The sequence below is a fragment of the Saccopteryx leptura genome, chromosome 10 (assembly GCF_036850995.1).
Source record: "Saccopteryx leptura isolate mSacLep1 chromosome 10, mSacLep1_pri_phased_curated, whole genome shotgun sequence".
In the NCBI taxonomy this organism is placed as follows: Eukaryota; Metazoa; Chordata; class Mammalia; order Chiroptera; family Emballonuridae; genus Saccopteryx; species Saccopteryx leptura.
In genome coordinates, this window is record NC_089512.1 from 18,672,755 (window position 1) to 18,699,593 (window position 26,839).

Sequence of the window (26,839 nt, forward strand, 5' to 3'; positions counted from 1 at the left end):
TTTATCATGCACAACTACAAGTACAGGTGATGTATAACCTCTCTTAAAATTGACGCTACCTACGCCCTGGCCGGTTGGCTCAGTGGTAGAGTGTCAGCCTGGCGTGCAGGAGTCTTGGGTTCAATTCCCGGCCAGGGCACACAGGAGAAGCGCCCATCTGCTTCTCCACCCCTCCCCCTCTCCTTCCTCTCTGTCTCTACCCCTCCTGCAGCCAAGGCTCCATTGGAGCAAAGTTGGCCTGGGCGCTGAGGATGGCTCTGTGGCCTCTGCCTCAGGCACTAGAATGGCTCTGGTTGCAACAGAGCAATGCCCCCTAGTGGGCATGCCGGGTGGATCCCGGTCGGGCACATGCGGGAGTCTGTCTGACTGCCTCCCGTTTCCAACTTCAGGAAAAAAAAAAAATTGACGCTACCTGATGTATCTTTGATTTTGCAGCTTCTATTAGCGCTCCACTTTCAGCTTTATGATTAGATCCGTCTTTGTTGGTGTTATTACCCATCTGTAGGGCGGTAAAACAAAGTTAATTAAAATTAAAAAAAATTTTTTGAGTTTTTTAAATAAAATCTTTTTTTTTTTTTTTTTTTGCCTTGACTGCGGGCCTTCAGCAGACCAAATAACCCCTTGCTTGAGCCAGCAACGTTAGGCTCAAGCTGGTGAGCTTTTGCTCAAACCAGATGAGCCCTCGCTCAAGCTGGAGACCTCAGGGTCTTGAACCTGGGTCTTCCGCATCCCAGTCCGATGTTCTATCCACTGCACCACCGCCTGGTCAGGCAAATTTTTGAGTTTTATAAGAAATTTACTTATGCATGCACCTGCAAACAGATGGGCTGAGTCCAAAATAGCATCAGCCTTTGGAGCATACATTAAATCACTGATTTCTGAGTGAGCTAATGTGAATCATCTAGGGCAGTGGTCCCCAACCTTTTTTGGGCCATGGACCGGTTTAATGTCAGAAAATATTTTCATGGACCGGCCTTTAGGGTGGGACGAATAAATATATCGCGTGACCGAGACAAGTGTCAAGAGTGAGTCTTAGATGGATGTTACAGAGGGTCAATTTTTAAAAATAAAACATCGTTCAGACTTAAGTATAAATAAAACAGAAATAATGTAAGTTATTCATTCTTTCTCTGGGACCGGTACCGGTCCGTGGCCCAGGGGTTGGGGACCACTGATCTAGAGAGCCTTTTCAAAATTGAGAATCCCAGGGCCCGGTCCTAGAGATTTGGGTTTAATAGCGTGGAGTGGGTGACAGAAAACACAACCCGTGGGAAGCTCACAGTTGAGCATGATAAATTAGGTTTAAAATGCAAGGATAAGGCCTGACCTGTGGTGGCGCAGTGGATAAAGCGTTGACCTGGAATGCTGAGGTTGTCGGTTCAAAACCCTGGGCTTGCCAGTCAAGGCACATATGGGAGTTGAAGCTTCCTGCTCCTCCCCCCTTCTCTCTCTCTCTCTCTCTCCTCTAAAATGAATAAATAAATAAAAATAAAATGCAAGGATAAGGCTCTGGCCAATTGGCTCAGCGGTGGAGTGTCAGCCCGGTGTGTGGAAGTCCAGGATTCGATTCCCGGCCAGGGCACACAGGAGAAATGCCCATCTGCTTCTCTTCTCCACCCTTCTCCCTCTCCTTTCTCTCTGTTTCTCTCTTCCCCTCCTGCAGCCAAGGCTCCATTGGAGCAAAAAGTTGGACCAGTTGCTGAGGATGGCTCCATGGCCTCCACCTCAGGTGCTAGAATGGCTCCGGTTGCAGCAGAGCATCGCCCCCTGGTGGGCAGGCCGGGTGGATCCTGGTCAGGCACATGTGGGAGTCTGTCTGCCTTCCTCCCCGCCTCCCTTCAACCCCCCCCCCCCCACTTCTTACTTAGGAAAAATACAAAAATAAAATGAAATGTATGGATATTACTCAGACAAAACTCAGATTATCTACCTAAAACCCAGAAGTGGTCATGTCATTCTCTCCTCAAAAACTTTTCTGGCATGTATACTGCTAACACCATACCCTAAATTCCTGGTAAAGAATTCAAAATCCTTCACAGTCTGACCCATATTCGAGTTGCCAATGTCATCTGCGGCTGCTCCTGTTTCATTCCTCAGGCCCGACCGCCCACGTCCGATTACCGGAGTTCCCTTAGCACATCACTCTATACACCTGCTGTGCTGTTTTCTCTGCCAGGATGGTGAGCCTGTTCTATCCTTCCTTTTCTGATTTGTCGAACTGCTACATCTTTTTTTTTTTTTTTTTTTAATTTTTTATTTATTTTTTTTTTATTTATTCATTTTTAGAGAGAGGGAGAGACAGAGAGAGAGAGACAGAGAGAGAGGAGAGACAGAGAAAGAGAAGGGGGGAGGAGCTGGAAGCATCAACTCCCATATGTGCCTTGACCAGGCAAGCTCAGGGTTTCGAACCGGCGACCTCAGCATTTCCAGGTCGACGCTTTATCCACTGCGCCACCACAGGTCAGGCCAAACTGCTACATCTTGAAAGGCCCAAACCAAACATCCAAACTTCTGGATCATTCCCTGACTTCCTTCCTCCCAGTCTCTGAACAGATTTGCTCAGTGTTTTCCATTCCTTGAAAAGCAAGAACTGCAAGGTCTCCATTGTTGTCACCTCAGTACTCTGCAAGAGCATGCAGCATCTGCTCAACTGAATTTACTTTGCCAATTATTACAAATACTGAATATGAAAATGAAATATTTTACCACAGTTTATGAATAATGCTAAGATTATTCATTTAACTAAACTTTTTTTTTTAGAATATAAATTTAATGGGGTGACAATGACCGATAAAAGTACATAGGTTTGCCTGACCAGGCTGTGGCGCAGTGGATGGAGCATCGGACCCAGGTTTGAGACCCCGAGGTCGCCAGCTTGAGCGTGGGCTCAACTGGTTTGAGCAAAAGCTCACCAGCTTGGACCCAGGGTCGCTGGCTCGAGCAAGGGGTTGCTCCATCTGCTGAAGGCCCGCGGCCAGGGCACATGTGAGGAAGTGATCAATGAACAACTAAGGTGTCGCAACAAAAAACAAAACAAACCCCCCCCCCCCCCTGATGATTGATGCTTCTCATCTCTCTCCGTTCCTGTCTGTCCCTATCTATCCCTCTCTCTGTCTCTGTAAAAAAAAAAAAAAAAGAGTACACAGGTTTCAGGTAAACATCTCTATAGCATTTGAACAGTGTTGTGTGCCCATTTATTTAACTGAACTCATATATATGAGTGTTTGTTAAATTGAAGAAAGCAACGACAGATAGTTATTTTTAAACCTCAAGAACTTGAACAGGCCCTGGCCAATTGGCTCAGCGGTAGAGCGTCGGCCTAGCGTGCGGAGGACCCGGGTTCGATTCCCGGCCAGGGCACACAGGAGAAGCGCCCATTTGCTTCTCCACCCCTCCGCCGCGCTTTCCTCTCTGTCTCTCTCTTCCCCTCCCGCAGCCAAGGCTCCATTGGAGCAAAGATGGCCCGGGCGCTGGGGATGGCTCTGTGGCCTCTGCCTCAGGCGCTAGAGTGGCTCTGGTCGCAACATGGCGACGCCCAGGATGGGCAGAGCGTCGCCCCTGGTGGGCGTGCCGGGTGGATCCCAGTCGGGCGCATGCGGGAGTCTGTCTGACTGTCTCTCCCTGTTTCCAGCTTCAGAATTAAAAAAATTAAAAAAAAAAAAAAAAAAAAAAAAGAACTTGAACAGACAGAAAGGTACTGACAACCTATTTTCTGCAAATACTCCCTTTTTCACAAAAGGCAGGTACAGGAAGAAAGGGTATCCCTTGAGAACCAGAAGCACAAGCAAAATGGAAAACATGAGAGCTAAAATACATTCCCATGTGCATCAAGTCTCTTATCAGAACATGGCTAAGCTTAATCGTCACAAACATGCACCCTTTTTGAAGATCTTCAATGATGAAATTTTCTGTAGTGAAAGCTACCCTATTTATCCAGATAATGAAATGTCATTGCTTTAATTCTAATCTTTACATTCTGGAAAACTAACATTTCACACTTGAAAAGATACTAACATACATCTTTTGTCATTAGGGATATCAAAACTTTTAGGAGATCTCAGTTCACAGCCATTGGGATAGTTGCAAATTTTTTTAAAAAGATAGTAACAAGGATTGGCAAGAATGTGGAAAAACTGTAAACTTCACTAAGTTGTTGTTAGGAATGTAAAATAGTGCAGCTATTTTAAAAAACAGTCTGGTGCCTGACCAGGTGGAGGCGCAGTGGATAGAGCATCGGACTGGGATGTGGAGGACCCAGGTTCGAGACCCCGAGGTCGCCAGCTTGAGCATGGGCTCATCTGGTTTAAGCAAAAAGCTCACTAGCTTGGACCCAAGGTCGCTGGCTCGAGCAAAGGGTCACGCAGTCTGCTGAAGGCCCACAGTCAAGGCACATATGAGAAAGCAATCAATGAACAACTAAGGTGTCGCAACGAAAAACTAATGATTGATGCTTCTCATCTCTCTCCATTTCTGTCTGTCCCTATCTATCCCTCTCTCTGACTCTCTCTCTGTCTCTAAAAAAACTAAAATTAAATTAAAAAAAAAAACAAAAACAACAAAAAAAACCCAGTTACAATTTGACGGAAGGACATTTGACTTTGAGTGGTGAACACAAATACAGATGTTGTATTATAGAATTGTACATTTGACCCTGACCAGGCAGTGGCAAAGAGGACAAAGCGTTGGTCTGGGACACTGAAGACCCAGGTTTGAAACCCCGAGGTGGCCGGCTTGAGTGTGGGGTTGCCTGCTTGAGTGTGGAATCATAGACATGACCTGGTTTGAGCCCAAAAGGTCACTAGCTTGAGCAAGGGGTCACTGGCTCAGCTGGAGCCTTCCTGCCCCCACCCTGGTCAAAGCACATATGAGAAAGCAATCAATGAACAATTATCTATGAGTATCTATGAGTTGATGCTTCTTATCTCTCTCACTTCCTTTCTTTTTGTCTTTGTCCCTCTCTCAATCTCTCTCACTCTTGCTTAAAAAAAAAAAAGAATTGTACACTGGAAACCTATATAATTTTATTAATCAATGTTACATCAGTAAGTTTAATAAAATTTAAAAAATAAAAATAAGAACCAAAAAGAGGTCACCATATGATCCAGCAATTCCACTGTTAAATATTTAAAAGAATTGAAAACGTATGCCCCCACAAATAAAAGAGCAGCACTGTTTATAATTAGCCAAAAATGCAAAATAACATAATTGCCCACAATCCACTATTGAATAAAAAAATGTGGCATATCCATGTAATAGAATATCACTCAGCTATAAAAAAGGAATGAAATATATGAAAAAAGGAATGAACTTTATGCCATAACATGGTAAAGTTTGAAAATACTATGTTAAGTGAAAGAGGCTAATCAGAAAAGGCCACATATTGTGATTCCATTCATATGAAATGTCCAGACAGGAAGGGAGAGAGATGAGAAGTATCAATTCTTTGTTGTGGCACCTTAGTTATTCATTGATTGCTTTCTCATATGTGCCTTGACTGCACAGATACAGAGTAGATTAGTGGGTGCCAGGGGCTGAAGGAAGAGGGAGAAAGGAATGACTATCAACAACCACAGGGTTTCCTTGTGGGTGATGACCATGTTTCGGAATATAGATGGTGGTGATGGTTGACGTGAGCACACTAAAAAGCACTGAATTGTAAACTTTTTAAAATTGGTTTTTAGATGGGGGGAGGGGGAGAAGCGGGAAATATCAACTTGTAGTAGTTGCTTCCTGTATGTGCCTTGACCAGGCAAGCCCTGGGTTTTGAACCAGTGACCTCAGCATTCCAGGTCAACGCTTTATCTACTGTACCACCACAGGTCAGGCTGAATTGTACACTTTAAAATAGTAAATTTTGTGTATCTGTATTATATTTCCTCCCTCTGTTTCCTGTCATTAATCAAAAGTTTAATCCATTTGTCTCTATCTAGTTTGTGAGCCTCCTCAGGGTAGGTTGGTATAATTCCTTTGATTATTTTTTTTTATTTAAAAAAATGTTTAGCCTGACCAGGCGGTGGCACAGTGGATAGAGCATCAGACTGGAACACGGAGTACCCAGGTTTGAGACCCCGAGGTTGCCAGCTTGAACGTGGGCTTTTCTGGTTTGAGCAAGGCACGCCAGCTTCAGCCCAAGGTTGCTGGCTTGAGCAAGGAAGGGGTCACTCAGTCTGCTGTAGACCCCCAGTCAAGGCACATATGAGAAAGCAATCAATGAATAACTAAGGTGCCACAACAAAGAATTGATACTTCTCATCTCTCTCCCTTCCTGTCTGTCTGTCCTTATCTGTCCCTCTCTCTCTCTCTCTCTCTCTCTCTCTCTCTCACAAAAAACAAAAAATGTTTAAACGGAGGTATAGTTGACATATAACATTATATTAATTTTAGGTGTACAACATAACTTTATATTTGTCTATACTGCAAAATGAGTAAGCCAAGTTAACATCTATTACCATACATAGTTACACAATTTTTTTTCTTGTGATGAGGATTTTTAGATCCACTCTCTAAGCAACTTTTAAATATGCAATACAGTATTATTAACTATAGTCACCATGCTGTACAGTGAATTGCATTTCAATAAAGCTGTTAAAGTAATATTTAATAACTACATGTCTTATTTAAATTTCAGTCAGAACACTTACCTCATTCTTTCCATTTTTGTTATTGTTACCCTGTGAAATCATTTTTTCCAGGACAGCAAGAAGATGCAAAGCTTTCTCAGCCTGGTAAGTTAATATATAGAGGTCTACAAGTAAAAAACATACTGCTTGGGCAAACTTTTCTTCTGTGGGAGGGAAATAAAACAGGAAAGGAAAAGTTATAATCCAAAGTGAAGCAAACATCTCAGGCTATCCCCCCCACACACACACACAAAAAAGGCCCCGAGGAGGAAAGCCTAGTCTTACTCAAATGAACGTTTATCATCTAGAGTCAGCCATGGGCGGAAACAACGGGCAATGCTAACAAGGCCATTCTACGAAGCATCTTGAGGCCTTGTTTCAGGTATTCTAGTGACTGAACATCCTTTGGCAAAATATCTACCAAACACCAGCACATGAAATGAGTATTACTTTATGTGGAAGAATATCTCAATTCTAGTACCTGCCTGGCTACATACTAGATGCTTGGACTTCATACATCATTAAACTAATTTTTAGATCTCAACGGGCTGACCTGTAAAATGGGAACACTTTACCTGCCTAACCGCAGGGGGGCAGACCAAGTGATCTCTTGATCCTTCTAACTCTAAAAAGGTCTATGACTTCAGGAAATATATTTCCTTTCAAGCTATAGAGATGGGAAAAAGAAAGTCTGCAGACACAAAAGCAGCAAGGTGTGGATGGGAGTATATAAGAAAATTGCAACAGCCAAGAAGAAAATATAAAGACAAGGCCACCAAAGGAAGAAGAGCCCAAGGAAGAGAGGCAGCCTGGTATGACATAATATTCCCTTTCCTTTCAGAGAAGACAACAGGAAAAATACGGACAAAAAGAAGTCTGCTATAATTAAGAACAGAAAATTCCAAAGCCCTCAAGAGCTTCCTTGACCCCACTCTTCCTTTTATACAGTAGCCAGGAATCCGTTTCAAAGGGAAATCAATGCAGTTAATGTGCAAAGGCTGCATCTCCAAGGGCTTCCCACTCACACACTAAGTGCCTACCTAGGTGACAGTGGCTTACCTGTTCTGCCCCTGGATACTTCTGAGTTAATTTTCCACCAACCTCCCCACCTGCCCCCAGTCACAATGGCGTTCCTGCTGTTCCTCTCTCACCAACCTCAAGCTCACTGCAGGTCCTCTGCATATACTATTACCTCTGGTTGGGATGTTTCTCCTCTAAAGGGTGGTACGGCTCACCCCACCTCTCCATTCGGGTCTCTTTTCAAATACGGCCTTATCTCATGTCTTCCTTCATTACCTTATCTAAAAATAATATCCCCAGTCAATCTCTATCCTGTCACCTAAGTTTAGCTTTTCTTCACAGCATTTAACTACGACCAATATATTTCTTGTGCCAGGCTCTCTCCCATTAGGATATAAACTTAATAAGGGTACAGATATTTTCTATTTCATTCACTGCATTATCTTCCAATATCTTCCAATCCCAAAACAGTGTCTGGCCCATAGTATATGCTCAGTAAATATATGTTAAATGAGGAATCCTAGCAATAAAGTAAGAAAATAACAATATTTTGGCTGGATGGCTCAGTGGTAGAGCATTGGCCCAGCATGTGGATGTCCTAAGTTCAATTCCTGGTCAGGGCACACAGGAGAAGCACCCATCTGCTTCCTTCCTCTCCCCACTCTCTCTTCCCCTCCCACAGCCATGGCTTGACTGGTTCGAGCACATCAGCCCTGGGTACTGAGGAAGGCTCCATGGAGCTTCTGGCTCAGGTACTAAAAATTGCTCAGTTGCATGCATGGCCCCAGATGGGCAGAGCCTTAGCCCCACAGAGGGGTTCCCAGTGGATCCCGGTCAGGGTGCATGTGGGAGTCTATCTTCCCTCCTCTCACTTGTAAAAGGAAAAAAATAATAATAATTGTCAAAGAAGAAGAAAAATGCATTTGAATACTAACTGATTACTAGATTCTGTTCAACTATCTCAGAGTAAGAGGATTTCACAAACTATTTTGGAAATTCCGAAAATCATCTTCACAGAAAGACACACTTGTGCCATCCTAAAAGTATAATTCTGACTTCTAGCTTTTCAGAAGAAAGGAACTGGTTGTGCATTATACAATGCTGCACCACTGGCATCTGCCCTGGGCGGCCTGTCAGCCACCACACCCTCAGGACTGGGGGAAAGAAGAGATGCCCCTTAAAAATGCTTCCCTGGAGCCATTGGAAGCAGCTGCTCAACTAGCTGTCAGCAAAAAGGGACTCTGTAACTCGTTCCAAAGCATCACAGAGGAGCCATCACCCCCCCGCCCCCCCCCATTTCCTGTGGTGACCACAGCCGCAAGCAGGTATACATCAGGAATCTGGATTAGTGTTTTGAAATTAAAGAAAGTACCCATGGAGAAAAATGCCAAAATGTGAACCCCAATCGAAATCTGCCTGCTGTGGGTCCCTGGCAACTGGCAGCACTCCCTAACAACCGATTCCTGGGCCTCGGCTTGGCTGCTCTGTTTGCTTCCTCCTTTCTCCTTTGCCCTTCCCTTTGTTCCCACTCTTGAGGCTGGTCCTTGTAAGCTAGTTAAGATAACAAAAAAGCTAACGCAGTTCTGACTATCTAGTTCGAATAGGCAACAGACAAAATAAATGACTGGGCTGTCGCCTAACATTTCAAAACTCCTTCCTTAACACACACACCACTTCAGAAAGAAGGGGTCAGGTGCACAACAAGGAAGCACAGCAGCGAAACAAAATCAACTCTTTCATATTGGAAACAGCAATTCTGAGTTCTCTTCAGAAACTGGGGTGAGAGGGGACTAAAAGGAAGCCTGGATTCATCTAAAGGCGATATAATCTTTATCTTTCCTAACACTAAGAAAACCTGACACAGCCTTCTCTTCCTTACTGACATGAAATTCTCTGATTTAGGTTATCAAGGTACAAACACCAGAGACCTTGGTAAGTATGAGAAGATAGGGAAATTACTGACTCCAGAGATAACATACCAAAAGGTTCTATAAACTGATAAAGCTTTTCACCAACTGATATGGCTTCTGTATACTGCCGCAAGTGATAAAGAATGACTGCTTGATTGTAATACAACATGCTGTTTTCCACATCATCCAACCCGTCCATTTCTTCAACGGCTGAGTGGACCTACGAAACAGTCAACAGAGATTATGCTCCAACCACAGTAAGAAAACAAAGAGCAAAATGAATATTTTTTTAAAAAGTGCAAGAAATCTATATGAATAATTGGGAACAGAAGCCAATGTTTCATACTCTGAATTTCCCCCCATTTTCTCACAATTTAGAGAGCATAATATTTTTATTGCTAAATTCATTTGCGTGTTACCTGATTCTTCAGCTGGTTAAGTGTTTGTCTCAAACTATCTGTTGTTGTTTGATTACTTTTAAAAAACTCAGCTACTGCTGTATTTAAAATTATTTTATAATCGTCTTTGTTTACGTCTTGCAGGCAGGCCAGGTGCTGAAGGCAGGCATCATAATTTCCAGCCTAAAACAAAAACGGAAGGACATGTTCACAAAATTACATACCAGCTTTCAGACCTATGTAGTCATTTCCAAATATATTTCACTCATCTTTATTTTAAGACTCTTTAAAGTCACTAGATGAAACAATATTTATGTCAATTAAGGAATTGTGATATGTCGATCTTATCTCAATAAACTGGGGAAAAACACTGTGGCTATATATTTCCTAAGAATCAAACTCTAATACTAATACATGTGTATCATATCTATAATAATGTATAATTATTATACATACAAATATATATATATAAAATATTTCTGTATATGTTATATATTATTCTGTTAGTAGATACTGGTATGTATTACTAGCAGGGTATAATAACCAAAGCTAGTCAAGAAAAGTAATGTGATTATTCTAAATTTTAATTTCCAGTTAATATATCTGAATATCCAAGTATCAACACCTTCTGCTTACATATATGTAACTGGACAATCAAGTAAGGTTTTTTTTCATATAATTTAATGTCAGAAAAATTAAGGTTTTACAAACTTTTGGGGTTCCATCTTAAAGCACATCCAAGAAAAAATACTGGCCCTGGCCAGTTAGTTCAGTGGTAGAACATTGACCTGGTATGTGGAAGTCCTAGGTTCGATTCCTGGCCGGGGCACACAGGAAAGGCAACCATCTGCTTCTCCCCCCCCCCCCATTGTGCGCTCTCTCTCTCTCTCTCTCTCTCTCTCTCTCTCTCTCTCTTCTTCTTCTTCTTCTTCTTCTCCTGCAGCCATGGCTTGACTGATTCAAGCATGTCAGTCCTGGGTGCTGAGGATGGCTCCGTAGAGTCTCTGCCTTAGGCACTAAAAATAGTTCGGTTGTGAGCAAGCATGACCCTAGACAGGCAGAGGATTGGCCCTAGACAGGGTTGCCAGGTGGATCCCGGTTAGGGCGCATGCGGGAGTCTGTCTCTGTAACTCACCTAAAAAATAAATAAATAAATAAATAAATAAATAAATAAAAAGAAAGAACAAAAGAAAAAGAAAACTGAAGAGTAGTAAAAGACTGACCTACACATTTACAAATCTAAACTCAAAAGACTTAAAAACAATACTATGAGAGTTAAAATGTATTTATGAAAACAGAAAAACCTGGGATTGGCTCAAATTACTCCCATTCTTTTCACTTTTTTTTTTTTTTTTTTTTTTTTTTGTATTTTTCTGAAGCTGGAAACGGGGAGAGACAGTCAGACAGACTCCCACATGCGCCCGACTGGGATCCACCCGGCACGCCCACCAGGGGCGATGCTCTGCCCACCAGGGGGCGATGCTCTGCCCTTCTGGGGCGTCGCTCTGCCGCGACCAGAGCCACTCTAGTGCCTGGGGCAGAGGCCAAGGAGCCATCCCCAGCGCCCGGGCCATCCATGCTCCAATGGAGCCCCGGCTGCGGGAGGGGAAGAGAGAGACAGAGAGGAAGGAGGGGAGGGGTGGAGAAGCAAATGGGCGCTTCTCCTGTGTGCCCTGGCCGGGAATTGAACCCGGGTCCCCCGCACGCCAGGCCGACGCTCTACCGCTGAGCCAACCGGCCAGGGCTCTTTCCACCATTATTAAACTTTAAAATTAAACCTCCTCTCTAAACTTAACTCTTGAATTAGTATAAAACAAAAATCATTAATTTAAAAATTCCCTGTGAGACGATTCACACTGGACAGACCCTAACAACGGAGCAGAGAGGAGCACCGCGTACCGTGAAGGCCTGGAAAGCGTTGGTGGACAGCTCCTTCTCCTGATCCGTGATCCCAGAGGCCTGGCCCGGCCCTTCGTGCTTCTCTGCCTCCTGATCTGCAAATGCACAAGATTTCCAGGTTGTTAGAAAGAATGGTTATACAGTTATGTGTCCCTAGTTTTCTTCGTAATTGTCCTCTTCCTAATGAAGCTGCCAAAGATAAGAGCTCTCTCAACTATAATGGTTAATTAGTGTTATGAGTAAGAAGTCAGTTCTCCAAAAACTTAACAAAAAAATGTCTCCATAGCCATGGCCAAGCCCAACGGAAACCCACCATTATTTATGTAAACATTAGAGCCCTGCCCATCAGGACATTAGGGCTGAGAATGCTGTGCTCTCTTCAAGATATTAGATCTGTCTCACCAGCAATATCCCAAAATCAGGCCCTGGAAACCCAACAACATAAATACATGTACAATGCCTTCAAGAAGTTTATAATTCAGTTAAAACACAGTAGTAACGTTTAACAATGAGGGCTCTACATTGATAAGAACTCAGAGGTAATTTCCAGGTAAAGAATGCTTTAATTAACTTAGAAATCCAAAAGCCAAGATAAACATATTTAAAAAGCTCCCTTAATATGAGTAAGTGTCCATATACATTTTTTTAAAACTTTTTTTTTTGTGTGTGACAGAGACAGAGAGAGACAGAGAGAGGGACAGATAGGAACAAATAGAAAGGGAAAGATGAGAAGCATCAATTCTTCATTGCAGCACCTTAGTTGTTCATTGATTGCTTTCTCATATGTGCCTTGACCGGGGGGCTACAGCAAACCGAGTGACCCCTTAGCCAAGCCAGCAACCTTGGGCTCAAGCTGGTGCACCTTGCTCAAACCAGATGAGCCTGCGCTCAAGCCGGTGACCTTTGGGTTTCGAACCTGGGTCCTCCATGTCCCAGTCTGACACTCTATCCTCTGCGCCACCACCTCTTGGTCAGGCCATTTACATTCTAAGACTACTGATTCCTGCCCTACAATGTACTATTTTAAAAATTAGATTTTTAAAAAATTAAAAACAATCCCAAAACAAACATAAAAATCTCAGCTGAACCGGCCCTGGCCGGTTGGCTCAGTGGTAGAGCGTCGGCCTGGCGTGCAGGAGTCCTGGGTTTGATTCCCAGACAGGGCACACAGGAGAAGCGCCCATCTGCTTCTCCACCCCTCCCCCTCCCCTTCCTCTCTGTCTCTCTCTTCCCCTCCCGCAGCCAAGGCTCCATTGGAGCAAAGTTGGCCCGGGTGCTGAGGATGGCTCCATGGCCTCTGCCTCAGATGCTAGGGTGGCTCTGGTTGCAATAGAGCAACGCCTCAGATGGGCAGAGCATCGCCCCCTGGTAGGCATGCCAGGTGGATCCCGGTTGGGCGCATGCGGGAGTCTGTCTCTCTGCCTCCCCGTTTCCAACTTCAGAAAAATACAAAAAAAAAAAAAAAAAATCTCAGCTGAACCAAGTCTAAAACTACTCAAGGTGACCCTTGTTGGGTGTGAGTGCAGACTGGTACAATACCCTGGGAAGTACCTTGGCAATACCCATCTGTGCACAATAGCCTCTGACCTAACAATCCCACTTCTAGGCATTCACCCTATAAATACGCATGCTCAAGTATACACAGATGCTCATTACAGCACTAACTGTAACAGTGAATGTCTAAAAAAAAAATAACTTTAAATATTCTTAGTTAAGAAAACTGTTAACTAACTCATGTACAGGAAGGAATACAATGCACACTGAGTTGTTAAAAAGATGTTGAATCTAGGCCCTGGCACATTGGCTCAGTTGTAGAACGTTGGTCCAGCATGCGGAAGTCCCGGGATCAATTCCCGGCCAGGGCACACAGGAAAAGCGCTCATCTGTTTCTCCATCCTTCCCCCTCTCCTTTTTCTCTCTTCCCCTCCTGCAGCCAAGGCTCCATTGGAGCAAAGTTGGCCCAGGTGCTGAGGATGGCTCCATGGCCTCTGCCTCAGGTGCTAGAACGGCTCTGGTTGCAGTGGAGCAATGCCCCAGATGGGCAGAGACCATCGCCCCCTAGTGGACATGCTGGGTGAATCCCGGTTGGGCGCATGCGGGAGTCTGTCTCTCTGCCTCCCCACTTCTCCCTTCGGAAAAATACCAAAAAAAAAAAAAAAAAAAAAAGATGTTGAATCTACACGCTTAGACATGAAAAAAAAAATCTAAAATACCTTGTTATGTACAAGACATAAACTGTAAACAGTTTTATTTAACTGAATCTCATGTTTTATAAGAATATATTCATAGATATAGATTTCTGGATATATAAAGAATAAAGTTTGAAAGGATAGTCATCAAACTCTTAGTGGTTACCTCTAGGGAGTGAGAGAAAGGAGGGAGAGATTTTATTTGCCTTCTTACTTTTCTTAACGTTTAAATTTTCATAATAAGCATATATTAAAGTTTTGCTTTTAACTGTCTACCTAAACTACTATATGGTTGTAAAAGTCAGTTAAGGAGCCTAGTAACTGCAAGATGCATAAGGGGGTTTCTGGGTATGTGAGAGTTCATTGAACTGTGTGTATACTTTTGATGTCAGCATTTTTATAACTGCCTGGAAGGCTATATTCCAGGAACGCTATATTTCAAAGAACCAGTGCTCAGCAGAGCTGGCTTTGGCAAGCCCTGCCCTGGCACATGTCAGCAGTCAGTCAAGACTCGCAACCTCTCTCTGTGTGAGGAAGACATAATGAAAACAGCACAGGTCTGTGCATCAGACACACCTTCAGTCTGGTCTCCCCTTGGCCACCTAACTCTTTCTTGGAGTTATTAATATTAGCTCCCTTCGCCCTGGCCGGTTGGCTCAGCGGTAGAGCGTCGGCCTAGCGTGCGGAGGACCCGGGTTCGATTCCTGGCCAGGGCACACAGGAGAGGCGCCCATTTGCTTCTCCACCCCTCCGCCGCACTTTCCTCTCTGTCTCTCTCTTCCCCTCCCGCAGCCAAGGCTCCATTGGAGCAAAGATGGCCCGGGCGCTGGGGATGGCTCTGTGGCCTCTGCCCCAGGCGCTAGAGTGGCTCTGGTCGCAATATGGCGACGCCCAGGATGGGCAGAGCATCGCCCCCTGATGGGCAGAGCGTCGCCCCATGGTGGGCGTGCCGGGTGGATCCCGGTCGGGCGCATGCGGGAGTCTGTCTGACTGTCTCTCCCCATTTCCAGCTTCAGAAAAGTGAAAAAAAAAAAAAAAAAAAAAAAAATTAGCTCCCTTCCTCCTTTCCCTTTGCCAAAACAACTAAGAATTTTGGCAGTTATAGTTTTTAAAAATATATATACTTACTTCTGCACTTTAAACATACAACTTGACATATCAGACTGAGTATGACTGGGTATAGAACAACTCCTTAGATCACTGTGAAAACCAGGAGATCTCACACTCTTTCGAGAATTCACCCCTTACACTAACATAAGGTGTGCTTAGATCAACTTATCTAAGACTTAGATCTGCCCTACAGATCTAAAGGTATTCTGGTATTTGGGGGTATCAGAAGTATTACTTCTGATACTGACAGTTATAGCAGATAAACTGGCATTTCACTTCAACTTTAGCATACAGATAAATAAGAATTGAGAAGGAAGAACTAATAGTTTAATAAAGAAAGTTCACCAGTTGAAAAGGACGGTGTTAAAACAGCTTTTCCTTTAGGAAGCCAATAACGATGTGTTTGACTGTTAAGACTACTGTTTACACAGCACATCTGTTTTACAAAACTTCCAGGTGCACAGTAACAGTAAGGACCAATTACTACTTTAAAACGTGTAAAGACGGGACACAAGATTCCAGCACCCCAGAAAAAACAAAGTATGAGTTTAGAGTGAGGCCAAACCCTCAACTTCATGTATATTTGTTATAAAATTATAACAATAAACATAAATATTTAAAACTTTTTAAGGAAATTTAAAGCATTTTAAAAAATTTATCTTTTCTCATAAGGAAGTACACTAAATTTAAATCAAATAACAAGAATTCTTAGTTTGCCATCAAGTTATCTCCAAAGCTTCTTCTAAAGTGTGTCCTCTCTGGACTAGATGATATTCTTTAATGGGGCTTCTGGGCTCAAAGGTCAAAGAGTGCCATATAAATAAAAGGCACAAGGACATGCACGACAACTCACCTAGGTGTTGAAGCATTTCAGCTTCTATCTACTTTCCCCCAAAGGCTGACTGGCTCCCGTGGCCACTGCTGTCATTACTCTGGAGGAACTGTAAGCCCCCTAATACCTTCCAGGAAGGAGAGAAATAAACAAGCTAGACCCTGAGGCTGATAGGGGACTCTAAAATTCCCATTTCTATTGATATTTCAAAGAACTGAGCCCAGTAACAGCCTTTTACATGTTATCCATGCATTATTTTACCTACATTCTTTTACAATGAGATAAAACTTAAAAAAAAAAAAAGAAAATATTTCAATGGAATCACTTTTTATTTTTCTGCTTATCTCTCTTCACTTTTCAAGTTTTCTGCAAGGAATGAACATTATTTGTATAACCAGTTTTTAAGAATATTTTAAGACTTTATTCATTTTAGAAAGGAGAGAGAGAAAGGATGTGAGAGAGAGGAGAGAGAGGAGGGGGGAGGAGCAGGAAGCATCAACTCCCGTATGTGCCTTGACCAGGTAAGTCCGTGGTTTCAAACCAGCAACCTCAGCATTTCCAGGTCGACACTATATCCACTGTGCCACCAGAGGTCAGGCCTTTAAAATGTTTTTAAAACATCCATTTTTTTTTTTGTAATTGGTGATTTCTTACCAAAAAGAGTCTGCACATAATTCCACAATGTGTCTTTATTTGTCCAAAAGTAGTCTTCGTTGCCAATTGAAAGGGTGTGTGACCGTTCGCCCATAAGCCCGCCTTTCCTTCCAGTGTGGCCTAGTGAACACGGCTGACTTTCCGGGCGCACAGAACTCTTCGGCGCATCAACCTTGACATTCTTTAAGCCAAAAGGCTTCATTTTGAACCAAACTATTGCCTTTAGGTTTGAACTAAGTAGAAAAGAAACACATTGCTTTTCCAAAACTGAAAAAAAAGTCAGTTAACTGAAAGCACAGACACATTCCATTAAAAGAATGTTAATTCAAATCTGATTGGAGGAAGATCCCCCACATAGCTACACTTTTCAAAATATAACCTACTGAGCCAGGCATCCCCAAACTACAGTCCGCGGGCCGCATGTAGCCGCCTGAGGCCATTTATCCAGCCCCCTGCAGCACTTCCGGAAGGAGCACCTCTTTCACTGGTGGTCAGTGAGAGGAGCACTGTATGTGGCGGCCCTTCAACGGTCTGAGGGACAGTGAACTGGACCCCTGTGTAAAAAGTTTGGGGACCCCTGATCCTACTCCAAAGACATACAAGAAAAGAAATTTTGGTCCAAAGAGAAACAGGATTGTTAAGGCCTAAGAAAATATGCTACGTTCACAAAATAATGTCCTTTGTAAAGGAAATTTTAAATAAGGACACCATTTCAAAGAAAAATAATTCAGTTTCACCAAAGTCACCATCTGCACATGAACCAGTACACCTGACTTATCAAAACTCTACAGATAATGGCTAATTTCTACACAACTCAGAGAAATAACACGTGACCAGCAATGACCAGACTTGAGCACCCTGTCCAGCACTAAAGAAATCAAGGAACAGAATATTAAGAATCAAGAATCTAGCCTGACCAGGCGGTGGCGCAGTGGATGGAGCGTCGAACTGGGATGCGGAGGACCCAGGTTTGAGACCCCAAGGTTGCCAGCTTGAGCGCAGGCTCATCTGGTTTGAGCAAAGCTCACCAGCTTGGACCCAAGGTCACTGGCTCGAGCAAGGGGTTACTTGGTCTGCTGTAAACCCCCCCCCCACCCCCCACCCCCGTCAAGGCACATATGAGAAAGCAATCAATGAACAACTAAGGTGTTGCAACGAAAAACTAATGATTGATGCTTCTCATCTCTCTCTGTTCCTGTCTGTCTGTCCCTATATCTATCCCTCTCTCTGACTCTCTGTCTCTGTAATAAAAAAAAAAAAAAAAAAAGAACTTATCAGCAGCCCTGGCCAGACAGCTTAGTTGGTTGTAGCATTTTTCAATTGCCAGTCTACAGACCAGTCCACCAGAAATTTCGTGCTGGCCCGCGAAAGAGTTAACCACCCTGATACTGTATGAAAATTATACACCCAATGATCTTAGTGGAATTCGCTTTATGCTCAGGGTGATTTCTGCCTTAACAGTTCACAAAATAATTATCCTATTTTCACCGGTCCTCAAGCGTAAGGTTGAAAACCAGTGGGTTATTAGAGCATTGTCCTGATACGCAGAGGTTGTGAGTTCCATCCCCGATCAGGGCAGATACAGAACAGATTGATGTTTCTGTCTGTCTCTCTTTCTCCCTTCCTTTCTCTCTAAAAATCAATACATTTTTAAAAACAAAAGAAAGACTATATTAGCATGCTTTACGGAAGACAGGCAAATCAGAACACTACCACTGCCAATGAGCATTTTCATTTTTATATCTGAGAGTAGTTTTATGCACAGAAAAAAAGATTTACTCCAGTTTTCAAATAGTAATACTTGATTTATTAATTTTTTAAAAGATTTTATTTATTCAGTTCAGATAGAGAGAGAGAGAGAGAGAAACGGGAGGAGCAAGAAGCATCAATTCCCATATGTGCCTTGACTGGGCAAGCCCAGGATTTCAAACCTGCGACCTCAGTGTTCCAGATTGACATTCTATCCACTGCGCGACCACAGGTCAGGCTAATTTTTTTTTTTTAACTCAGGGAGAGGAAGGGAGGCAGAGATAAACTTCCATATGCACCCAACCAAGATCCACCCAGCAAGCCCACTAGGGGGTGATGCTCTTCCCATCTGGGGCATCATTCCATTGCTCAGCAGCCAAGCTCTTCTTAGCACCTGAGGCAGAGGCCACGGAGCCATCCCCAGCGCCCAGGGCCAACTGGATCCAATCGAGCCATGGCTGCAGGAGGGGAAGAGAGAGAGAAAGAGAAAGAGAGAGAGAAGCGAGAGGAGGAGGGGTGGAGAAGCAGACAGTCACTTCTCCTGTGTGCCCTGACCAGGAATTGAACCCGGACATCCAAACACCAGGTTGATGCTCTACTGCTGAGCCAACCAGCCAGGGCCGATTCATCAATGTTACAAATTCAAAAAGTCTAGATTTTCCTCAAACTTTTCAACTTAAATATCTTACTCTATTTAGAGTTTTAATTTCTTTTTGTTTTGTCTTTAGCAAAAAAGAGGGAGGGAGGAAGGGAACGAGATAAAAAGCATCAATTCTTCATTGTGGCACCTTAATTGTCTGATTGCTTTCTCATATGTGCCTTGACTAGGGGGCTATAGCAGAGCGAGTGACCCCTTGCTCAAGCCAGCAACCTTGGGCTCAAGCCAGTGACCATGGGGTCATGTCTATGATCCCATGCTCAAGCCAGTGACCCTGCACTCAAACCGGGTAAGCCCACACTCAAGCCAGTGACTTTGGGGCTTTGAACCGGAGTCCTCTGTGTCCCAGTCTAATGCTCTATCCACTGCACCACCTCTGGTCAAGCATACTCTAGATCAGGGGTCGGGAACCTTTTTGGCTGAGAGAGCCATGACCACGTATTTTAAAATGTAATTCCATGAGAGACATACAACGATCTGTGTACGTTAAGCATTATCCAATAAAAATTTGGTGTTGTCTTGGAGGACAGCTGTGATTGGCTCCAGCCACCCGCAACCATGAACATGAGCGGTAGGAAATGAAAGGATTGTAATACATGAGAATGTTTTATATTTTTAACATTACTTTTTCTATTAAAGATTTGTCTGCAAGCCAGATGCAGCCATCAAAAGAGCCACATCTGGCTCACGAGCCATAGGTTCTCTACCCCTGCTCTAGATTCTTAAACATTAAAAACAGTTCATAGCGTGCGGAGGACCCGGGTTAGATTCCCGGCCAGGGCACACAGGAGAAGCGCCCATTTGCTTCTCCACCCCTCCGCCGCGCTTTCCTCTCTGTCTCTCTCTTCCCCTCCCGCAGCCAAGGCTCCATTGGAGCAAACATGGCCCGGGCGCTGGGGATGGCTCCTTGGCCTCTGCCTCAGGCGCTAGAGTGGCTCTGGTCACAACATGGGGACGCCCCAGAGGGGCAGAGCATCGCCCCCTGGTGGGCAGAGCGTCGCCCCCTGGTGGGCGTGCCGGGTGGATCCCGGTCAGGCGCATGCAGGAGTCTGTCTGACTGTCTCTCCCTGTTTCCAGCTTCAGAAAAATGAAAAAAAAAAAAAAAACAGAACTAGAGGCCCTGGCCGGTTGGCTCAGTGATAGAGCGTCAGCCTGGCGTGTGGGAGTCCTGGGTTCGATTCCCGGCCAGGGCACACAGGAGAAGCGCCCATCTGCTTCTCCACCCCTCCCCCTCTCCTTCCTCTCTGTCTCTCTCTTCCCCTCCTGCAGCCAAGGATCCATTAAAGCAAAGTTTGCCTGGGTGCTGAGGATGGCTCTGACTGTGGCAGAGCATCGCCCCCTGATGGGCATGCCGGGTAGATCCCGGTCGGGTGCATGCGGGAGTCTGTCTGACTGCATCCCCGTTTCCAACTTCAGAGAAATACAAAAACAAACAAACAAACAAACAAAAAACAATTCATCCTGACCAGTGGTGGGTCAGTGGATGGTGCACTGACTGAGAAGCTTAGGTCTCAGGTTCAAAACCCTGAGGTTGCCGGCTTGAGTGTAGGCTCATCCAGTTTGAGCACAGACTCACCAGCTTAAGTACAAGGTTGCTGGCTTGAACGTAGGATCACAGACATGATCCCATGGTCACTGGCTTGAGCAAGGAGTCACTGGCTCGGCTGGAGGCCCTCACGCCTTCAAGGCACGTACGAGAAGCAATCAATGAACAACTAAAGTGATACAACTACAAGTTGGTGCTTTTCATCTCTCTCTCTGCCTGCCTGCTTCTTCAAAGTTTTAAGTAACATTTTTGGTTCAAGTGAGGAAATCTGATATAGTCAAATATTAATTTTCTGAAGGATGACAATAGTATTGTGGTTATGTAGGTGAATGTCCTTATTTCAAGAAATGCATAGTGAGATATTAATTTTTTAATTTTTTTTTTTTTTTTTCATTTTTCTGAAGCTGGAAACGGGGAGAGACAGTCAGACAGACTCCCGCATGCGCCCGACCGGGATCCACCTGGCACGCCCACCATGGGGCGAAGCTCTACCCACCAGGGGGCGATGCTCTGCCCATCCTGGGTGTCGCCATGTTGCGACCAGAGCCACTGTAGCGCCTGAGGCAGAGGCCACAGAGCCATCCCCAGCGCCCGGGCCATCTTTGCTCCAATGGAGCCTTGGCTGCGGGAGGGGAAGAGAGAGACAGAGAGGAAAGCGCGGCGGAGGGGTGGAGAAGCAAATGGGCGCTTCTCCTGTGTGCCCCGGCCGGGAATCGAACCCGGGTCCTCCGCACGCTAGGCCGACGCTCTACCGCTGAGCCAACCGGCCAGGGCGAAGATATTTAGAGATTAAGTGTCATGATGCCTATAACATTTAAAAATGATTCTGTACCTAGAGATAGGGGAAATAAATATAGCAAAATGTAACAATTCTTGAACTCGCTGGTGGGTTATATGGATATTCATTTTCTTTTTTTCAATATTTTAGATGTTCGAAATAATTTGTAATAAAAGTTGAAAAAATGTCACATGAGCAGATGTGTAAGTACGTATAGTGATACATGTTAACTGGATGTCCCATGGTTACCATTTAGCAATATACACAAATATTGAAGCATTACATTGCATACCTGAAGCCAGCATGATATATTATGTCTCAATTAAAAAAAAATAACAATCTGCCTGACCAGGCAGTGGTGTAGTAAATAGAGTGATGAACTGGGACGCAGAGGACCCAAGGTTGAAACCCTAAGGTCGCCGGCTGGAGCATGGGCTTATCAAGTTTGAGCATGGGCTCACCAGCTTGAGCCTGGGGTCACTGGCTTGAGCGTAGGATCATAGACATGACCCTATGGTCGCTGGCTTGAGCAAAGGGTCACTCGCTCTGCTATAGCCCTCACCCCCCACCTCCCCACCCCCATCAAGGCACATATGAGAAAGCAATCAATGAACAACTAAGGAGTTGCAACAAAGAATTGATGCTTCTCATCTCTCTCCCTTCCTATCTGTCTGTCCCTATCTATACCTCTCTCTGATTCTCTCTCTGTCTCTGTCAAAAAAGAAAAATTCTATATTACTGAATGCTTACTGCATTTTTCAAGGACCCGGAAGAGATCATTTCTTTTAAAAATATATATATATTTTATTGGCCCTGGTCGGTTGGCTCAGTGGTACAGTGTCAGCCCGGCGTGTGGATGTTCATAGGTAGGGGAATGGTAGGATCCAACTAGTGTTTTAGAAATAAAATGAAAAGACAGCAGTGAGAAGAATGGTCTGGATAGGAAAAGGGAAACATCAGTAAAGAGGCTGCTTATTGTGAAACAGATCACAATAGAGAAAAAGACCAGAATTACAGCAGTTGAAATGGGGATGGAGAGGTGTAACAGAGAAATTCAAGAAAGTTACACTAAACACTCATTTACTTAACACAAATACAACCTTATTTATTTATTTATTTATTTATTTTTTGTATTTTTCTGAAGCTGGAAACGGGGAGAGACAGTCAGACAGACTCCCGCATGCGCCCGACCGGGATCCACCCGGCACGCCCACCAGGGGGCGATGCTCTGCCCCTCCGGGGCGTCGCTCTGCCGCGACCAGAGCCACTCTAGCGCCTGGGGCAGAGGCCAAGGAGCCATCCCCAGCGCCCGGGCCATCTCTGCTCCAATGGAGCCTTGGCTGCGGGAGGGGAAGAGAGAGACAGAGAGGAAGGAGGGGGGGGGTGGAGAAGTAAATGGGCACTTCTCCTATGTGCCCTGGCCGGGAATCGAACCCGGGTCCCCCGCACGCCAGGCTGACGCTCTACCGCTGAGCCAACCGGCCAGGGCCACAAATACAACCTTATTATCAGGGTAGAAAGCTTCCTGCATAGAGGCTTATAAACTTAAACCAGTCAAAGCAGCAGCCCCCTAATCATTTAGGAACTTATTCATCTACTACACACATTACATAGTTCTTCACAAATGGGAGTGCCACTGTAATGGGTCTGTATCTAGCAGGCTGAGTAACAGGTCCTCAAAGGTAGGGAGTATGTCATATCCATTTCTTCAACGTATAAGGCACTACCTGGCACTCCATCTTTGTGAAAGAATGAATGAACAAGTAGAATGCTTTGTGACTGAGACAGAACTTGAAAACTAAATGAGCTTGGCTCCATTGGAGGAGTTGGCCCATGGGCGCTCCATGGCCTCAGCTTTAAGGCACTAAAAAATGGCTCTGGTTGCAATGGAGCAAGGGCCCCAGATGGGCACAGCATCGCCCCCTAGTGGGTTTGCCGGGTGGATACTGGTAGTAGCACATGCGGGAGCCTGTCTCTGACTCCCCTCTTCTCAATAAATAATAAAAATAATAATAAAAACCAAAACTAAACAAAAAACTAGATGAGCTTTTGGCTTAAAAAGGTCATTCCAAGAAGTACAGTAGTATGGGTTATTAAGTATGCTAAACGAGGGAAACAGAGACACTGTCCTAAATTAAGAAAAAGGGCCCTGGCCGGTTGGCTCAGTGGTAGAGCGTCAGCCTGGCGTGCAGGGGACCCGGGTTCGATTCCCGGCCAGGGCACATAGGAGAGGCGCCCATCTGCTTCTCCACCCCCCCCCCTCCTTCCTCTCTCTCTCTTCCCCTCCCGCAGCCAAGGCTCCATTGGAGCAGAGATGGCCCGGGCGCTGGGGATGGCTCCTTGGCCTCTGCCCCAGGCACTAGAGTGGCTCTGGTCGCGACAGAGCGACGCCCCGGAGGGGCAGAGCATCGCCCCCTGGTGGGCAGAGCGTCGCCCCCTGGTGGGCGTGCCGGGTGGATCCCGGTCGGGCGCATGCGGGAGTCTGTCTGACTGTCTCTCCCCGTTTCCAGCTTCAGAGAAATACAAAAAAAAAAAAAGGATGTTGGTCCCTTTGATCCAGCTGTGGACAGATCATACTTATTCCCTGCCTGAAACATTCTCGACATCCACACACCGCTATTTCCTATGCCTCACTCCCTCATTTCATTCAGCTGTCTGCTCAAGTATCACCTCTTCAGAGGCTTTCCCTAACCAGCCTTCCTAAAATTTTATAGCACACTCCATCACCTTCACTTTCTACACCTTTTGTCTGTTATTATTCCTTTCAGCGGATTACTTCAGAGATCCTCTACTGGTTTTACTTACCTATCGCTACATTAGGATGGGCTCACTTTATTTCAAACCAAGTGTATCTGTTAGTTATTCAGATCAGGCCCTACTGAAACCTACAGCAAACACACTGAGATTTCCTTTTCTTTTCTGAATTAATTTCATTGTAAAGTCTAAGTGCTGACCACTTCCAATGCCTCTCAATCAAGTTCCTTCCAACCAAACCTGGATACCATGGAGATCATTAATTTCTTACAGGAAACATATGCCACCCCACCGTATAAAAATGTAGGCAGGAAAGAATTTTATATTCCCGAATGGGTAAGATTCTACGAATGGGGCTGTAATTCATAAACAAAATCGGTATTAATCACGGGGAAACAGGTTCTAAATGTAAGATGTTAGAAAAGACTGACCAGAATGACACACTATGATTTCAAAATTTATTTAAATAAATGGTTTAAACACAGCTAATTGCAAAAGACGTTGCTGACCAGAGAGACACGCTGGTGCGGCCAATCCAGGTGACTCTTACCCTGAGCTGGGGGACACTGAAGCAGCATGTGCTCCGGGGTCAATTCTCCTTGCTCTGCCTTCCTCATTCCTCACTGGGAAGTCGAAAAGTCTATGAAGTGGCTAAAGAAATTTAGGCTTTTTTAGCTAGAGATATTCTAGAGAGAGGGGCAAGGGCGGTTGGCAGCGACTTCAAGCTTCTCTCGGGTTAAAAAACTACTGAACCTGAGGCCCAAAGACTCACAGGAGCGACTGCCCCGGAGGGGGTGGTGAGAGAAATGCACGCCCAAATTCAAGTCTCCCTCGAGTCCCCACTCGGGGCCCCGCAGCCTCAGCGCGCACGGGCTGCCCACCCCCGCGTGTCCCGCCGTCCCAGCGTGCAGGGCGCGGGCGCCTCACCTGCAGGCTTGTCCGCAGCCATCTTGCCGCCTCGGCTCGGGGATTTTCCTGCAGGTGGCGTGGCCGAGCTGGACGCAGTCCTGGGACTCTGAGCACGACTCTGCGCCCACCCAGGTTCCGGACCCCTGAGTTCCGGCCTGAAGAGTGGGCAGACCGCCGGCTGAGGAAGTGACGAAGGCTAGTTCGCGTCGTCTAGCAACAGCAGCGGCATCTCCGCCCAGGAGACGACACTGCATCCTGCCACACACGGCCTCCGCCCTGCGGAGTCCCCGTACACGCTACTTCCGGGGGCGTTGGCCGGCGTGGGAACTGAGGCTGGCCCCACCCCACCCTGGCGACCCGCCTCCCGCGGCGTCTGTGCGCAGGCGCGCCTCTGCGCGTGGGCTGGGTGAGCGGGGAGGGGCCTGCGCGCAACTGCCTTTTGCTTATCCTGGTTAAAACGCTGAAGGGTCAGAGCTTTCGTCCCTCGTTTTGCATAAACTCACCATAATCATACCTGACGTTTATATGCTAAGCATTGAGTCTTGCAGTTGGCCTTACTTTCTCATCGATTTCTCAGGAGTCTGTGAGAAAGCACTGTTGCGGTTCCCGTTTAAAAATAAAACATTTTCTTTTAGAATAGTGATACAAAGGTGATACAAGGTGATGCAAAGGTGATACAAAAACTTCCTGTGTACTCCTCATCTAGTTTGCCCTGTTGTGAACATTTTTTAAAATTGATTTGACAGAAGGGGGAGAGAGAGGGAGAAGGAGAGGAAGAGAGAGAAACATCCATTGGTTGTTTCACTTATTTATGTATTCATTGGTCAGTCTCTTATGTGCCGTGACCGGGATGAATCCAAAACCTTGGCGTGTCCAGAAAATGTTCTAATCCAGAGCTACCCAGCCAGGGTGTTGTGAATCTTAATTATTAAATTACTATGGTACGTGCATCTCATCCAAGAAACCACCTTGATTGGTACGGTACTATTAACTAAATTCAGCACCTTTTTGGGGTTTTGCCATTTTCCCACCAACTTGCCTTTCTGGTCCAGGAATGGCATACCACATTACATTTATTTGCTTTTTTTTTTTAAAGATTTATTTTTAGATTTTTATTTATTCATTTTTTTCAGAGAGAGAGAGGAGAGAGAGAAAGAGAGAGAGAGAGAGAGAGAGAGAGAAAGGGGAAAGAGCAGGAAGCATCAACTCCCGTACGTGCCTTGACCAGGCAAGCCCAGGGTTTCGAACTGGCGACCTCAGTGTTCCAGGCTGACGCCTTATCCACTGCACCACCACAGGTCAGGCTATTTGCTATTCTTTTTTCTCTTAATTTGTTTCCTTTTTTTTTTTTATTGAGGTGTAACTGACATGCAACATTATATTAGTTTCAGGTGTATACCATAATGATTCCATATTTGGGTTTACTGTAAAATGATCACCACAATAAGTCTAGTTAACATCTGTCACCATACATAGTTACAAATAATTTTCTTCTTATGATGAGAAATATTTTCTTAATATTAGAACTTTTAAGATTTTCTCTCTCAGCAACTTTCAAATATGCAGTGGAATATTATTAACTCTAGTCATCATTTTATACAGTATAATTTTATAACTGGAAATTTGTACCTTTTGACCTTCTTCACCCAGTTTGCACCCTCATTTCCCACCCCTACTTCTGGTAACCACTAACCCAGGGGTCGGGAACCTTTTTGGCTGAGGGAGCCATGAACGCCACATATTTTAAAATGTAATTTCGTGAGAGCCATACAATGATCCGTGTACGTTAGGCATTATCCAATAAAAATTTGGT

The 26,839-nt window shown here is 44.9% G+C and overlaps 1 protein-coding gene across 2 annotated transcripts in view; it reads right to left on the reverse strand.

Annotated features, from left to right (window-relative positions):
• CNOT10 (CCR4-NOT transcription complex subunit 10) overlaps window positions 1-25,319 on the reverse strand; it is a 66,103-nt gene extending 40,784 nt beyond the window's left edge. For both annotated transcript variants that reach the window (XM_066351186.1, XM_066351185.1), the window contains exons 1-6: window positions 25,045-25,319; window positions 11,848-11,942; window positions 9,970-10,131; window positions 9,620-9,770; window positions 6,642-6,784; window positions 413-499 (exon numbers count right to left, since the gene is read on the reverse strand). In XM_066351186.1, coding sequence (XP_066207283.1) covers window positions 413-499; window positions 6,642-6,784; window positions 9,620-9,770; window positions 9,970-10,131; window positions 11,848-11,942; window positions 25,045-25,066 — 660 coding nt within the window. In that variant the 5' untranslated portion in view covers window positions 25,067-25,319. The remainder of the gene's footprint in view (window positions 1-412; window positions 500-6,641; window positions 6,785-9,619; window positions 9,771-9,969; window positions 10,132-11,847; window positions 11,943-25,044) is intronic.
• Window positions 25,320-26,839: the final 1,520 nt, after the last annotated feature.